The following is a 15,775-nucleotide window of genomic DNA, read 5'->3' as shown; positions in this document are numbered from 1 at the left end:
ATTGATCTGCGAACATAAACATTAGCTCAACCAAACTGCTTGACACGCAAGAACAAACCTCTTGCAGAAGCTCAAACGTGCTGCGTAACACGAGAATGAACCTCATTGAACCAATGATTGAACCTCACATGCAAAGCGAACATGCTTGAGCTTCTGTTTATCACAACTGATGTGAGTTGATGAATGTTTACATGTGAATATAATACCTAAATACAATCTGTTCAATCTGAGTCTCCCGAAAAATTTTACTAAACTTTTTTTTATTATTATTACTTTTACGATCTCATTATGAACTTTCTGAAGCATCAAAGTGGTAGGCACTAAGCTGTCAATGAAGGGACAGAAATCTCTCAGATTTCATCAAAATGATCTTATTTTTTTGTGAACTAGTTTCTATTTCTATGTTGTCAGAAGAGAGGGAGGCTTTTGTGACACCCTAATACAAATTTTAACAGAACGTTCTCTAATGGTTATTTGTAGGCTTGGTTTTGTTTTTAAACCAAAAACTAGTTTTCTCTGTTAAGTTCACTCGGCATCCCACCGCCAAGTGGCAGCGCTGCACACACGAGCTTGCTGCGCATGCGCGGACAAGTCAAAGTTCCTTGTCAGTGTCCGTGATCACTTTAGATTTTCATAAGCATTAGAAATCGACACTACTATCTATACTGCATATTAGCTCATTTATAAAGCGATCCCATGCATGAGCAATTCACGTCTCTTGCCAAATAATACGCGCCCCCAAAATCCCGGAAGGAGGCGTGCACTCGCTCGTTTACAGGTACAGTTGCTGTATGACCCAAGTTCCTTCAGTGGTCTGAGACTCGTTATACCGGTTGAAGGTGGAGACTCCGACGTGCACACAGAAGTAAAATGAGTGCAGCTCTTTTAAACAGACTGAAGCCTGCAGTGAGCTCTGCGATCCGGCTGTGGAACTGCAAAGCACCGGTGATCGATCACAGAGGCCTGGCGGCGTCAGTGAGACTCTACAGCGGACTGATGGATCCCGGAGCCCCGCTCTTCAGACAGGTGAGAGCGCGCGGAGCCCTTCTGGTGCTCTGCAAATTAGTTTAAGTTTTTTATTCATGTGACATGAGGAGAAACAAGTGTATGTTTTTGTTTTGAATGAGAACCAGAGAGAGTGAATATACAGAGGTGTGATAAAGACAAAGTGAAATACAGACACATAAAGGCTTATTAAAGTCTGCAGGAACTTTACTACAACAATAAATCTGCAATAGATGTTGATATTTTATGAGATTCTGAACACCTGACCTGTGTGAACTTGAGCAGAGCTGGCATGCGTCCACTAAAATAAGTGTGAAAAACATATTTATGACTGCTTTATGTTTTAGCATGAAAACAACATTGCAACATTTTATTAATTCTCCACAGTTCAGAAAAAGAAAGAGCTTTTATTGCCGATTTGTCTTGTGACAGAAGCTTCCAGTGCACAGACAGATAATACAAATAAATAATACAAATACAGACAGATAATACAAATAAGACAAGTGATTAATATATATATATATATATATATAATAGACAATGAACAATATATGTATTTACTATGTGTACAGGTAAGTTATATACAATAACTCAATATTATATACAATAACTCAATATTATATACAATAACTCAATATTATATACATTAACTCAATATTATATACAATAACTCAAAATCATGTATTAATCTTAGTTAATGTTAATTCCAACATTTACCATACATCATTAAAACCAAAAGTTTTTTCTTATTATTTAATGGACCTGAGTTATAACATGAACTATCAAGGAACGGTTGTATTTTTTTTTTATTAACTAATGTTAACAAAGATTAATAAATACTGTAACAAAATATAAATTGCTAATTTTTAGATAATATTAATTATTGCAGTCATTGACTAATATTAACTACTGGGACCTTATTTATTATAGTGTATAGTATAGTGTATATTTATGTTTAGTGTTACCGTTACTGCTGTAAAAGCTCTCTTTCGGCTGCTTCCTGTTATTCTAAAATGAATTTGTCATTTTAATTTGTTTTAAATCAGTGCTGGAAAATACCAAATTAGATCAAAGAAGTTTCACTATGGAAGTTTGTCAGAAATAATGGTTACCCTGTTGATTCTTTCTGCATGTAACGAGTAAACTGATACACGGTAACCGTAGTTTGCAGATGAAGGCAGATATGAATGGAATTTTACTGGACACACACATTCAGCTGACTCACTCTGACAGTCCTGATGATGATGATGATGTTGTTGTTCCTGTAGTTGTTTGAATCTGAAAGCAGCACGTACACATACCTGCTGGCCGACACAGACACCAGAGAGGCCGTGCTGATCGACCCCGTGCTGGAAACTGTGGACAGAGACCTGCAGCTCATCAATCAACTGGGACTTAAACTCATAGTGGCCGGTGAATCTATCCATCTATCGTTCTAACCAGGGCCTTAAACTGGCAAAATGCCACAGCCGCCACTGGCCGGAGCCACGAAACTGAATTTTAGATGCCAGTTAAAATTCACAATTCTCTATTCCAATTTTGAGACCACAGCTAAAACTACTAGCCTAACTAATGTACGTTTAAAACAATATTAAAGACAAGTAAACAGTCAGTAATAAAATAAGAACAAATAATCAAATTACTAGCAAAAGCACCAATAAATACAATATCCGAAAGATACAAATGAGGGGAAAAAAACAGCTTTTCAGGTTTTTCAGGTAGGTCTGACAGTGGTTTTCAGGTACAGAAATGTAATAAAGTAAGCAAATGTTAAATAACACTGCATAGTCTTCACTGTATAAATTAAGCATCCTTATTAAAGTTACAAAAGTTATTCAGTCTAGAGCAGTGAGAGATTTTTTTCTCAAGCGCAAGAAGACGTGAAAGAGCTCAGTTTAGTATTCGCATGCTGTCTGAGACACGCTTTCTGGACGCGCACTTTGGATGTTTGCGCACACAAAACTTTCTACACTGTGTGTGAGTAACGTAACAAGCTCCTTTTTCCATCAACCGTCCCGAGCGTCGTTGACGTTCATGCATTGTTAAAATTCACAAAAATGTTACCGGCCAACTGGCGAGTCGCACCGTTTCATACACTCGCAAACAGCGATTTTGACTCGCATTTGGAGCTTGGCAAGTGTTCATTTTAGGCCCTGGTTTTTATCTTCCATTTATGAAACAGATGCAAAAACAGCCTGGTCTACTGTCAGTTTGATGCATGTTTGATACTGTCTGTGCATGTTCTCTCCCAGTGAACACTCACTGTCACGCGGATCACATCACTGGCACTGGACTGCTGAAGAAGAAGGTGTTTGGACTGAAGAGTGGCATCTCCAAACACAGCGGAGCCACTGCGGACATAATGCTCTCAGAAGGAGACCGGATCACTTTCGGAAAACATGTATGAAGGAAAAAATCATGACTGGGCCATTTACAGTGTTTTTATTTATATTAAATAATATATAATAATATCACCTAAATAATATATAATATTAATGTTGCAAGTGATCAGGGCAATGCACTAAACCTTACAGTCCACTCAGATTTAAAAACAGGATCATGAACGGGTCATTTACGGTTAGTTTATTTATGATAGCTCATTTGTTTAATCTATTTTAATGACAGTGTGAAGAAAAACACAAAGGCTGTGTTGATGTTTTACGGTGTTGTTATCATGCTTATCATGGTCAGTGAGAGTTGAACAGGTTATATAATAAATAAAGTGCTGATAGGATTATTACTCCTTTCAGAACTTTGGCTTTTGCTCCGTTTCAGTGTCTAACCGTGCGAGAGACCCCGGGACACACGGATGGATGTTTGACGTACGTCACTGGAGATCAGAGAATGGCTTTCACCGGCGACGCCATCCTCATCCGGGGCTGCGGACGGACAGACTTTCAGCAAGGTGACCGAAGCGTTAGGATTACAGAAATACAGGATTGATTGAGCGAATCTCCCATTGTGGAGCTGTTAAAGAGGCCATATTATGCCCTTTTACAGTCTTGATTTTGACTTTGGGCTCTACTAGAATAGGTTTTCATGCTTTAATGTTCAATAAACACAGTATTTTTCATATATTTGACATTGTTGCTCAACCTCTCTTCCCAGTCTGTCAGTATCGCTCTGTTTAGTTCTTGTCTCTATGAAGCCCCTCCTTCTGAAATGCTCTGATTGGTTGGCTGGAACAGCTGCGATTGTGGTTGTGGTTGTGATTGGTCAGCTGCTTTGAGCGCATTTTGGAAATGTCACGCCCCTTACCATAACCGAGAGTTTCAACACACACACTAGAGAATAACTCCTGCTGGGAGGGACTTTGTGCTTTGTAACTTTGCAGACCTTTTTCATGCTCAAACAGCAACATTACACACTGAAGAAAGAATAATGTAAAACATGTATAATGTAAAAAAGCATTCTAGGTCATAACAGTCTTTTATTACTGTACACAAGGAAGAATAAGATTTAATCTTTTACATTTAAATGCACCAATATAACAACACAGTCATAAACGCCAATATGTACCTACATTGTTTGTGAAGGTAGCCAAATTACATACTGTTTAGAAAATGTAATACCCAAATAAAAAGCACAATAAAATCAATTGTAATACAATTGTAGAGTAATATCATGGTAAATATTTAGTGAATATTCACAATATCATCTAGCCCTAATAGTTTGTAGCTTTTTCCCTGTGCTCATGTTGGCTTTGTTTTTGTAGTACTTGAAATGGCCACATGATGGCGAGACTGTAAAGCTCCTCGTCTGTCTTCACTCAGGTTGTCCAAAGAGATTGTACGAGTCCATCCATAAGAAGATTTTCACCCTGCCTGCACATTGTTTCATCTACCCCGCACACGACTACAAGGGTACGTGATTTACAGCATTGAACTATGAGTCGCTGTGTGTTAAAGTCATTTGACAAGTCTAAAACCACTTTAACTGTGTGGAAACCGCTGCTTCATTGAGTAATCTGATAAAAGACACCAATGTTAAACAATTACACAACTATTTACTAAGGTTTGTAATAGCAGTAGGGATATTTCACTTTCTCTTTGTTGTTTTGTGCATTATTTCTTCTCCCGTTTGTTTCGATCTACTCTGAACGCTGAAGGCCAGACTGTGTCCACCGTAGAAGAGGAAAAGAAGTTTAATCCACGGCTGACTAAGACACTGGACGAGTTTGTGAACATCATGAACAACCTCAATCTCCCCAAACCTAAAAAAATAGGTAGAGTATCAGTATATTTATGCTGCATGTACAGTTACAATACACTGTTAGGACCGTTACACCGTTTTATATGCACATTATATAAATGTATTATATAATTGAAATATTATTACAATTTAAAATAAATGTTTCCTATTTGAATATAATTACAGTAACCGAATATAATTGAATATAATTATTGTAACCGTAATCAAAGCTGATTTTCAGACTCCGGTCTTACTCTTCAGTGTCACATGATCCTTCAGAAATCATTCTAATATGCTGATTTGCTGCTCAAGAAACATTTCTGATTATTTTCAATGCTGAAAACTGTTGTGCTGCTTCCTGTTTTTGTGGGAATCATGATACATTTTTTTTTCAGGATTCTTTGATGAATAGAAAGTTCAAAAGAACAGGATTTATTTGTAAAATTATAAATGTCTGTCACTTTCTTTCAAAATCTTATCTCTAACCTTGGAATAGTAGTGTATCACAGTTTTCAACACTGATAATAATAAAATGAGCATCAAATCAGCATATTAGAATGATTTCTGAAGGATCATGTGACTCTGAAGACTGAAGAGTAATGATGCTGAAAATTCAGCTTTGATCGCAGGAATAAATTAAATTTTTATGAATATATTCCAATACAAAACAGCTAAACATAAAGCTTTGTTGAACATAAGATACTTCTTTAAAAAAAAAATCTTAATAATTCCTAGCTTTTCAAATATCTCAGAGGAATAGTTCAGCAGAAAACAACAATTCACCCTCATGTCATTCCACACCTGTAAGATGTTATTAATTCTGTGCAACATAAATAATTCAACATCTGTGACCACGACTGTCACTATATTCCAAGTCATGTGATATTTTGTGTGATGTACAGACCCAGATTTCAGTGCTCATTCACATTTGCACATGTTGTTTTTGGCTACAACATCTGTCATGTTGTCAAACCCGATTCTTCTTTTGTCTTCTACGACAATAAAGTAATTCAGATTTGAGCAACATGCAAATGAGTAGATGATGACGAATTTATTTTCTGGGTGAACTATCCCTTTAAAGGTGCCGTAGGGGTCCGTTATTATGGAATGAGTGAAAACATGTATTTATCAGTCATTATGACTAAGATGGTTGGGTCGGGTTTGACGGGGTGTGTCGTTTTGCTCATAATTGAGTGTGTTTGAAGCTTCATTTGGTGGGAAATGAGGACTAAAATTGTGTTCTTTTAACATTATTGTAATAACCATGTTTTGTTTTTAAACCCACAGATATATCAGTGCCTGCGAACTTGGTGTGTGGACTTCATGATATTTGAATGCGAAAGCTGACATTAATTTTTTAGGTGTCTTGTTTTAATTTTAAAGTGCATATAAATATAAACTACATTCAGTGAGATGATATTTGTACTTAATCATTCCTGTGATTCCGGGTAAGCAGACAAAGATGAACCAGAACAATGCAATATCAAACAATTACATTTTCATTATGGATTTTAAAAAAATACTTTGGCCTTAACTGTGTGCTGAATCATATAATATCTCATTCAGAGAAATATTCTTTCAGCATCCTTTACTTAAATGCTTTAAATAATCAAGTGCTGCAGATCTCATTTGTAATGTAAAAGGTTAAAGTAAAACTCATCTTATGATACATTTTGTGATAAAACTCTAAAATATATATATTTAATCTGTTTTTAATAAATGTTTGGTCAATCCACAGCTGCGTCAAGCACAGTTTTTGGCTCTTTTGGGGGTTTTGTCACTTATGCAAACATCCTGAATGTTGCATTTCCGCAAATGTCTTTACCGTCAGGACAGACGAGAAAAGCTAAGTGATTTGCAAGTGAAATGGGCTGAAAGTTCATGCACAGCCTGAAGGTCTCGTCTTCAAAACAATGTCATTTGCATTAGTATATCAGTGCTGAAGAGTCTTCACACTCAGATTACTGTGATACTGTTAGTTTGATCTTCTGACTTTCAGTCTTTTCAGAGGGTTCAGGTGTAGGACGTTCAGACAGGTGATGTTTCTGATCACCCACTCTGCGTCATTGACGTGCAAATGTGGACAATTGTGTGGGTTTCCGGGCTGTTTTTGCAGTGTATTTTCAATTAATGTTCTTTTTGGAGGCAGTTTTAAATTTCATAGTAGACCAAGCTCTTATGAAAGGTTGTTTTCCATGACTTTAATTGCGACTTTTTATATATCTCACTCACAATTATCTCACAGGTCTTACTTTTTTCAGAATTGTGATATATAACCTCACATTACGAGAAAAAAGTAAGAATGTGTAAAATCGCAATTACCTTTTTTTACCTTTATTCTGTAGCAGAAACGGGGGAAAAAAACAGAATTCAGAGAAAAAAGTCAGAATTACGAGATATAAACTCGCAATTATGAGTTCATATCTTGCATTTGTCTTATTTTTTAGCTAAAAGTCACAAGTACCTTTTTTATATTTGTATTCCATGGCAAAAACACTGAATTCCGAGAAAAAAGTCACAATTCTGAGATGTAAAGTCGAAATTCTGAGGGAAAAAATATGAATTGCGAGATGTCGCAAGTGTGAGTTCCTAACTTGCATTTGTGAGATATAAACTCTATTTTTTTTTATTTATTTTTTTTCCGTGGTGAAAACAAGCTTTCATAGAACTGGAATCTGTTTGTTTCATTGTACTGGGTGGGCGTGTGGCATAACACTGGCTCAGCCAATGGTGTGCGTTTGGGGCGGAGCTATCTCTTCGACTTGACTGATGGCAGACAGGGACAGTATTTTAACTTTGACAGCAATGACTATTTATGCAGTTTTGTTTCAGCGCTTCACACTTGACCTCTAAACGAGCGAGTGTTGTGCAGTTACCTGCGCTTCATCAAGCTCACAGCACTCAACACTCGTAGTGCCCTTTATGCAGAAGCAGCTCAATGCCAGGAAGCCAACAGATGTGCTTCGGCAGGAAAATAACAAGCCTTTTATTGTGTGAATAATAGTGAACAAAAACTGCCACATAAAGGCAGTCACTAAATTCGTTTGCCAAATGAGGTTCTTTTGCTGCAAGGTATGAGATTTGAATCATGTCTCTGACAGTATGTTGTGTGCAGGAGGAAGACACTTTAGTGCACAAAAGAGCCAGCTGTCCGTGTCTTACTGCCCTCCATCTGTTCTGTGTTTTGTCTCAGCTTTTATACGCATCTCACTCTCTTGTCTTTCTGTCTGTGTGGCACTGAGACTAATATCATGCACACTTACGCCTGAGATTTATCACCCCAGCAGTCGCGCTGGACTCTGACTGTCGTGATGTGAAAGTCACACTGTCAGTGTCACTCCCTCAGAAGTGAACTGAGCAACGATTAGGGGTCATTACTCATACGCAGGACCTTATGAGAAATCTGCTCAGGTCAAACTCACTTCATCTGTATATTAATTAACATCATTACCATATTTCCTTATTTTGAAATGATCAAACTTTGTGTCATTTGATCAGACAGAATGTGAATGTTTTAGAGAGACACAAACCAACTAACACTTCAATATTTCAATATTTTATTCAATATATTAAGACAAATTTGATTAAATTAAAAAGTAAATGCATAAACAAACTTATAACAGATAGACTGATTTGATTTTTCACACTTTATTTAAACTTTTTTATTAAATATGTATTGTTGTAAAGTTGTACTAGTATACGCGTTCATTTTTGGCCTAGTGGTCATACCAATCTTGCACCCATTATTCCCAGCAATAAATCACAATAGGGCAGATATTAGGTATATTATTAGATGGTATTTTGTAGGTTATATTGAAACTGACTAGACGGAAGGAGCTGTCCTCTGTAGCCAAGGAGGATATTGTTAAAATAGCAAACCCTGGTCGGTCACCAGGATTTTGCCAAGTAAGACATGTTCCTGGGTCAACATATTTTGTTGATCCTGGAATAACATTCCTGTCCCGAAATTTAGTCCTTACCCTATCCCTACCCCTAAACCTATCCCTACCCATAACTTTTCCCTAAAATCAGAGGGAAATGATAGGTGAATAACACTGATGTTGAAGCACCTCTCCCTGGTTCTAAGCCTAAACTTGACATAAACTGTAAACTTGTCCCTCAAATCTGATTGGTTGGTTGGAAAGTTGTTCCAGGATCAACAAAGATGTTGATCCAGGAACATGTGATACTTGGTGAAATCACGTTCACCAACCCGGGTCAATCGGTTTTCGACATTGCTCATGTGCAGGGTGTGAATGTCCACAGAAAGACCTTGCAGAATGGAAAATGCTCTGGCTGGTCAGGGAAGACTAGAGAACATTTTGACAGGAGGATGAAAATCACCTTGAATGTGGGACCACCTCTAAACAGCTTCTAAAGACCTGAACGAGGCATCCAACCTCCAATTTCATCTTGAAAGGTAAGCCATCGGCTAAGAGGCGGGATTGAGAGGTTGTGTACCGGTAAAGAAACCATTTATTAGTTTTATCTACTGCAAAAAAAAAAAAAACACCTTGCATTTGCTAAAGAATATGATGGTATTGGGGACGTATGGCTGCATAATGTTGTTGCAACTTGCTGGCACTATGAAAATGGACCAATACTTGGGAATCCTGCTGAACACAATGTCGCCAAGTATGGAGAATCAAGATGTGGAGCTAAAAAAATATATATTATTTTGCAACATGATAACAATCCCAAACACACCGTGCATGCAACAAAGTTTTGTGCAATGAAAGTGTTCATTAAAGTCTTCAAGTTTAAAGTTGAAGTCTTCAGTCTCCTGACCTTAAAGCTGTTGAAAACCTTTGGTCATGCAGGTCTTCCAATGAAGCTCAACTTTAGGAAGAACTTAAGGAGGACTGGAAAGAAGTTAAGCACTACACATGCACAAAGTTTAGTGAGTCAACTTAAATGGCTGCTGTAACAGAAAAAAAAACAAAGGAGAACCAACAAAATATTAAAAATAGTCAATGTGCTTTTTATTTCCTGTGCGCTTTTTTCCCCTATTTTTTTTATTTTTATTTCCTGTGCGCTTTTTGTTTTTCTATTCCTTTTTTGCACAATAAGTTTGCCTTATACAAGTAATTTTGCCTTATGTATATAATTAGTTATGTCATTTTAATACCAAAACCAAATGAATGTATACTTCTTCCAAATATAACATACTCATATTTTGATTGTTTAATATAATCTGAAGTGTCATTAAGCACTGTTGCTTCACCTGTTGACGGTCACATTCAGCTGACACTGTGGGCTGTGCTTCAAACCCCAGTGAGTCGACTATATAGACAGCGGGATTGAGCGTCACGTGCGCGTGCAGTCAGCGAACTCCAACGCGCCGCCCACACGCTGTTTACGTAGGCCTCTCATTAGGTTTGAGACGCGGCCAGAGACTCGCCGAAACTCTCTCTCTCTCACACACTCTCTCTCTCTCTCGCTCTCTCTCTCTACAACGGCTGAGTGAAAGTTGGAAATCCCGCTGGTCATATCGTATCTTGTTGTTTCGGGAAAAGCCTGTTTAAATCCCCAGCACGGAGTTTATTCATCACTGTTGTCTCGCTATTTTGTCGTTTTTTTATAACCCAGGACCGTTGAGGCGGAAGTTCTTGACAGGTATGATCGGTACGTATATGAATTTATCGATAAAATTGGCGTAACTTAATGAACTTTATCTCGAAATTACGTATTAAGTCATACTTCAGATTTAGAGATTTTAATTCTTGAGAGAAGCAACTGATTGACAGGGATCTCCTGGCTGTGAGTGTTTTAACCTGGATCAAGTAACGTTAGTGTGTGTGTTTGTAATAGTGGAGAACCTGAATGACAGGAGAGGCATGAAATATGGTAACTTACTAACTTACCATGAAATAAAATTAAATATGGTACTACCATTCCTAGGAGTAAATAAAAAATACTATGATATCTATAACTTATATAATCATTCAACAGAATTGTATTTATGGATGTACAGCCTATTAAAATTAAAATACTGCTCATCTGCATTAATAACGGATGTTTTCACAATGAAGTGAATTTAGAGTAAATATTATGTGACACAAGTGTGATTTGTCATTTGCTGTCATTATTATGTATAAAACAGCATTATATCAGCTGTACAACAGGGGATTTCAAACTGGATCACAGGAAAAAGTTTAGAGAAAAACAGTGTAAAAATGTAAAAAAAACAAATATATATAATAAATAAATAAGAAGAAATGATTAAAATAAATTTTAAAATGTATAAAAGTAGATACAATTCTGATAAATAAAACATTACAGTACAGTACTATAGTGAGAAGGGAATTTTTTTTATAATTTAACATAATAGAAACTAAATATTTATTTTCCAAATAATATTTTAGACTTATTTATTATATTATCATTATATTAATATTTCACAGTGTAAGTTGGGACTTTACACATGAAAATATATAGGCCTAGCTGCCTTTTAAACATTAGAACGGGGGTCCCTTTCACGAGGATGATCATATTTGAGGGTCCACGGCTAATAAAGATTGAAAAACCCCTGAGAATAAACAGTATCACAAACTCTACAATTCAGTCCATCACTACTCTTTCTTTGAATAACTAAATTAACTATCTCTCAGTGAGTCAAGGCTACTTCAGGGCCTGTGTGTGAGGTCAATCTCAATGAACACTGACTTCATCAGTGTGTGGGGTCACTCTGATATCTTTGTTTGCTTTATGATAAACTACAGCAAACCTGTTTGTTACGCTCACAGACTAAAGTGATGACAACATATGCAGGGAAGACGGCTCACATCTGAGTAAACATCCAGCTCATCTGATCATCTGGGCGTCCTGCGCCGTTCAGCTGGATTTCATGAGTGTTTCACTGAAGAATGTTGTGTTGCACCTGTAATTATAATGAGGCGTGTTGAACGTGTGTGTTGTATTTGTTGTTTAGTTTGAACAGTCGGCGTGAGGAATGCTGTCCTGAGACCAGCTTTACGCCAGAAACGGCTTTGTACAGGTAAGATATACCAAATACACATGTGTCTGTATTAATAATGATAATCTACTTTAATAAACAAGTTAAAATTTTACAGTTCCAATTACAAAATTATAATTTCAGTGTTTCTACTTCAAAATTTCACATTTAATTCAATGTGGTACTCATTTCTTCCGAATTATCTATATTTACTTGCAATTTCAGAGTGAGAAATCCTACATACATTTTTTTTTCAGTGTATCTGCAGAAAACAAACTATGCATTTGTATTATCAGATTTATTTTTGGCATGTACCATGATAGTACTATAGTATTTCGGGTACAATGTAATTTATCATTTGGGGATGGTAATACATGATATTTGGGCATTTACCATGGCAGTATTGTGGTATTTTTTTATTGAAGCTTGTAAATTATTATTATTTTTGGACAAAAACGCTGATAATACCTATATATTTGGACATTAGCTATTTTAGTACCACGATAGTCTGTGTGTGTTCACAGTTGTTGTTCGGTTTGCTTGGTTCGTTTGGTCCGGACCAAACACCAAAGAAAAAAAAAAAACATTTAGTCCTGGTCCACTTAGCGTTCACATTGGCATTTTAACACCGAACCTAAAGATACCGAACTTAAAGGCACAGGGATATGTTCACAACCTGATTGGTCAGCTTTTATTACGTGACGGTATGTCATGATGGAATTTACCAAACATCCAAAACAATGCTGTGTTCTGGGATAAATGCGCTCGCCGTGTGTGTGTAACTACATATGATGGTATGTTGACCAGCTGAGAACTCGTGAAGAGCTTATAAAATGTGCAAAGGAGTCAAAACAGCGTCAGGAATCCCTCCCTCACACACACACACAAACAAAGATCTGCTGTGAGGAGTCGTGGTTCTGATGCTGTACCGAACTGTGATGGGCAACATCATGACCATGATGAGAAAAAACAGGTGTGTGTGATTATTCTGTCCTTTTTATGTTATCATCTTGTGACATCGTGTCCCATTTTTGGTTCGTTTACATGTCTTTGGTCCGTGTTGCGTTCATATTTCAGTCGAACCGCACCAGAGTTCGCTTGGAAGCGGACGAGACTCATGTTTTCAGCGTCTCGGTCCTCTTGTTTGGTGTCACCAGGGTTCGGATGGCAGCGTTCACACTTATTTAAATGAACCGCACTAACAGAGCAATCGCACCCGGGTTCGTTTAAATCAAACCAAACACGCCAAGTGTGAACACACCCTTAAAGTACCGCGTAAAAAGATGTAGTATTTCCATCTGGACATAGTAACAATGGTATTACGTTCTCAGGAAAAAAAGGCTCTATATAGAACCCTAGTATGGTTACACGAGCGGTTTAATTCATAAAATAATCAAAATACATAATTTATTAAAACTAAATTCATAAAATGATCCCATGATGCGAACCCCAAAAAGGTCCTATATATGAAGTGCCTGACAGAAGCTTTTAAGGTTCGACGTAGCAGCTTTTCTTGTGCTCCACAGTAAGGGTTTTTTCTTCTGGGTTTTTATCTAAACTGGTTTTACAAGAAGATTTGGTGGAGCGCAACTGAGTCGTGTCGTATGAATATTGGGTTTTGTGGCAGGATGTGGAAGATATTTTGTTGACATACAGATTCTTCTGTCCGATGCCAAACACAATACGGACGGCGCGCACACACAACACTGACCCTATTTGCTGTAAAGAATCATGGAAGGAATGTGCACGGGTTGGTGGCGAGTTACTGCCGAGTCAAGGAGAAGTGATTATTAAGTCAGTGTGAACAGAGTCGGACTCGTCAGTCAGAGCAAGCGGAGTTAGTAATGACCAGGAGGGGCGCGTTATATAACAGGATGTTTATGCCACATTTTATCTCTTCTGACACTCCTCTGCAATTACAAATGATTATTCACTCATTACGCCCGTTTTGTTTCACCCTTTTCTACTACTTTCACTCTTGGGTTTCTTTTGGTTTCTTTTGTAAGTGTATCACAGTGACCCAGAACTTTCATATCTGCATTTTCACTTTATTGTTTCTGGACTTCAAACCTTGCTTGAATACTGCTCACTCCTCCAAAAGTTGGATTTTAGATAAAGGGCAGATAAGATTGTGTTTAGGCTTGTTGGCGTCACATGTGGCCGGGTCTTAGTTAACCAAACTAGACTTAACACCCAGGACAAACCTGGCTACAGGACAACATCTTGGTTTTTATAACACCTAGTGAGCTGTCTGCATAGACAGCATTTCATTGGAAAATGTTTTATGTTAAAATAAAACGCCTTCTTTTAGCCCAAGAGCAGATGAGATTTTATATTATTTTATATATTTATATTGAATATTATGCTGCCTTATAAGATGCCTTCTTTTAGCTAAATTATATTATTTGTATATTATATTATATTATATTATATTATTTTATATTTATATATTATATTATGCTGCCTTATAAGGCACCTTCTTTTAGCCAAAGAGTAGAAAATATTTTGTATTATTTTATATATTATTTTGTATATTTGTATTTTATATTATGCTAACTTATAAAACATCTTTCAGCAAAAGAGCAGATAAGATATTATTTCACATTTTGTTAATATATATATATATATACAGTAAATACAGTATACATTAATTATTTACTATATTGTTATTTAATTATTTATATATATTTTAATATTTATATTTTATATTATGCTGCCTTATAAGACGCCTTCTTTTAGCCAAATTATATTTGTATATTATATTATTTTATTTTATATTTATATATTATATTATGCTGCCTTATAAGATGCCTTCTTTTAGCCAAATTATATTATTTGTATATTATTTTATATTTATATTTTATATTATGCTGCCTTATAAGATGCCTTCTTTTAGCCAAATTATATTATTTGTATATTATTTTATATTTATATAGCCTATTATATTATGCTGCCTTATCAGATGCCTTCTTTTAGCCAAAGAGCAGATATAATTTTATTTTATAATATTTTGTACATGATAATTATTAATTATTTTATAATTATTTTATATATTATCATCTTATATTTTATATTAGGCTGTCTAAGACTGTAAGGCCGCATTGCATGTATCCTTTGCAGAGAAGGCAGTCCTGCAACAAGTCTTGTTTATCATCTCAACAATATCTCAACTACTAGTTAAAATCTTCCGGGTCTAGTTTTGATCACCAGTACATGTGGTAAGTATACATACTAAAAAAACCTGCTTTTGTCATGAAGGGCTAAGCTAAATTCGTGTTTAAACAAGCTATTGTGTGTTCCTGCTTTAGTGAGGCTGTGGTTAATCTAGGACTCCAGTCTCTCTCTGTGGAAATATGAAACCGGCCTGTGACATTTCAGAAGCCACTTCCTCCTCCAGAACTCTCTGTGTGCCAGTCTGTGTTTGGAACTCCTCATATCGGAGTTTTATATTTATCCTTGTGGCTCCCAGTGCTCTGAATCCTAATAAGGCTTTGGCATGGGCAGGACTGATGGACAGGGCAGAGAGAGGGTGGGAAAGGGTTTGGACAATGGCGTACCGAGAGTCTGTTCCCACACTCAGCTTTGTCAGATGTGACGTTAAGAGAGTAAGAGGGCGATACGGGG

At 36.6% G+C, this 15,775-nt stretch overlaps 2 protein-coding genes across 4 annotated transcripts in view; both read left to right on the top strand.

The window, feature by feature from the left end:
* The first annotated feature begins 539 nt into the window (after positions 1 to 539).
* ethe1 (ETHE1 persulfide dioxygenase) lies at positions 540 to 6,933 on the top strand. The gene is made up of 7 exons (XM_084386180.1): positions 540 to 1,026; positions 2,274 to 2,418; positions 3,258 to 3,406; positions 3,781 to 3,910; positions 4,779 to 4,868; positions 5,114 to 5,230; positions 6,484 to 6,933. The coding sequence occupies exons 1-7, from the start codon at positions 871 to 873 to the stop codon at positions 6,528 to 6,530; spliced, it is 834 nt and encodes a 277-aa protein (XP_084242306.1). The 5' UTR covers positions 540 to 870; the 3' UTR covers positions 6,531 to 6,933.
* Positions 6,934 to 10,511: 3,578 nt separating this feature from the next.
* The window catches only part of phldb3 (pleckstrin homology-like domain, family B, member 3), a 29,215-nt gene continuing 23,951 nt past the window's right edge, over positions 10,512 to 15,775 (top strand). For 2 of the 3 annotated variants that reach the window (XM_084385296.1, XM_084385298.1), the window contains exons 1-2: positions 10,582 to 10,821; positions 12,128 to 12,193. The gene's annotated coding sequence lies outside the window, so the exon portion shown is untranslated. Of the gene's footprint in view, positions 10,822 to 12,127; positions 12,194 to 15,775 lie in introns of all 3 variants that reach the window. The other variant, XM_084385297.1, reaches the window with a different exon arrangement.

The sequence above is a fragment of the Rutilus rutilus genome, assembly GCF_951802725.1.
Source record: "Rutilus rutilus genome assembly, chromosome: 17".
Lineage (NCBI taxonomy): Eukaryota > Metazoa > Chordata > Actinopteri > Cypriniformes > Leuciscidae > Rutilus > Rutilus rutilus.
This window is presented reverse-complemented; position numbering and strand designations above follow the sequence as displayed.

Coding starts and splice junctions, on each gene's coding strand:
- ethe1 (XM_084386180.1), top strand. CDS start 871: ATGAGTGCAGCTCTTTTAAACAGACTGAAGCCTGCAGTGAGCTCTGCG. Junction 3,407..3,780: donor GGATCACTTTCGGAAAACAT/GTATGAAGGAAA, acceptor GCTCCGTTTCAG/TGTCTAACCGTGCGAGAGAC. Junction 4,869..5,113: donor CCCCGCACACGACTACAAGG/GTACGTGATTTA, acceptor TGAACGCTGAAG/GCCAGACTGTGTCCACCGTA.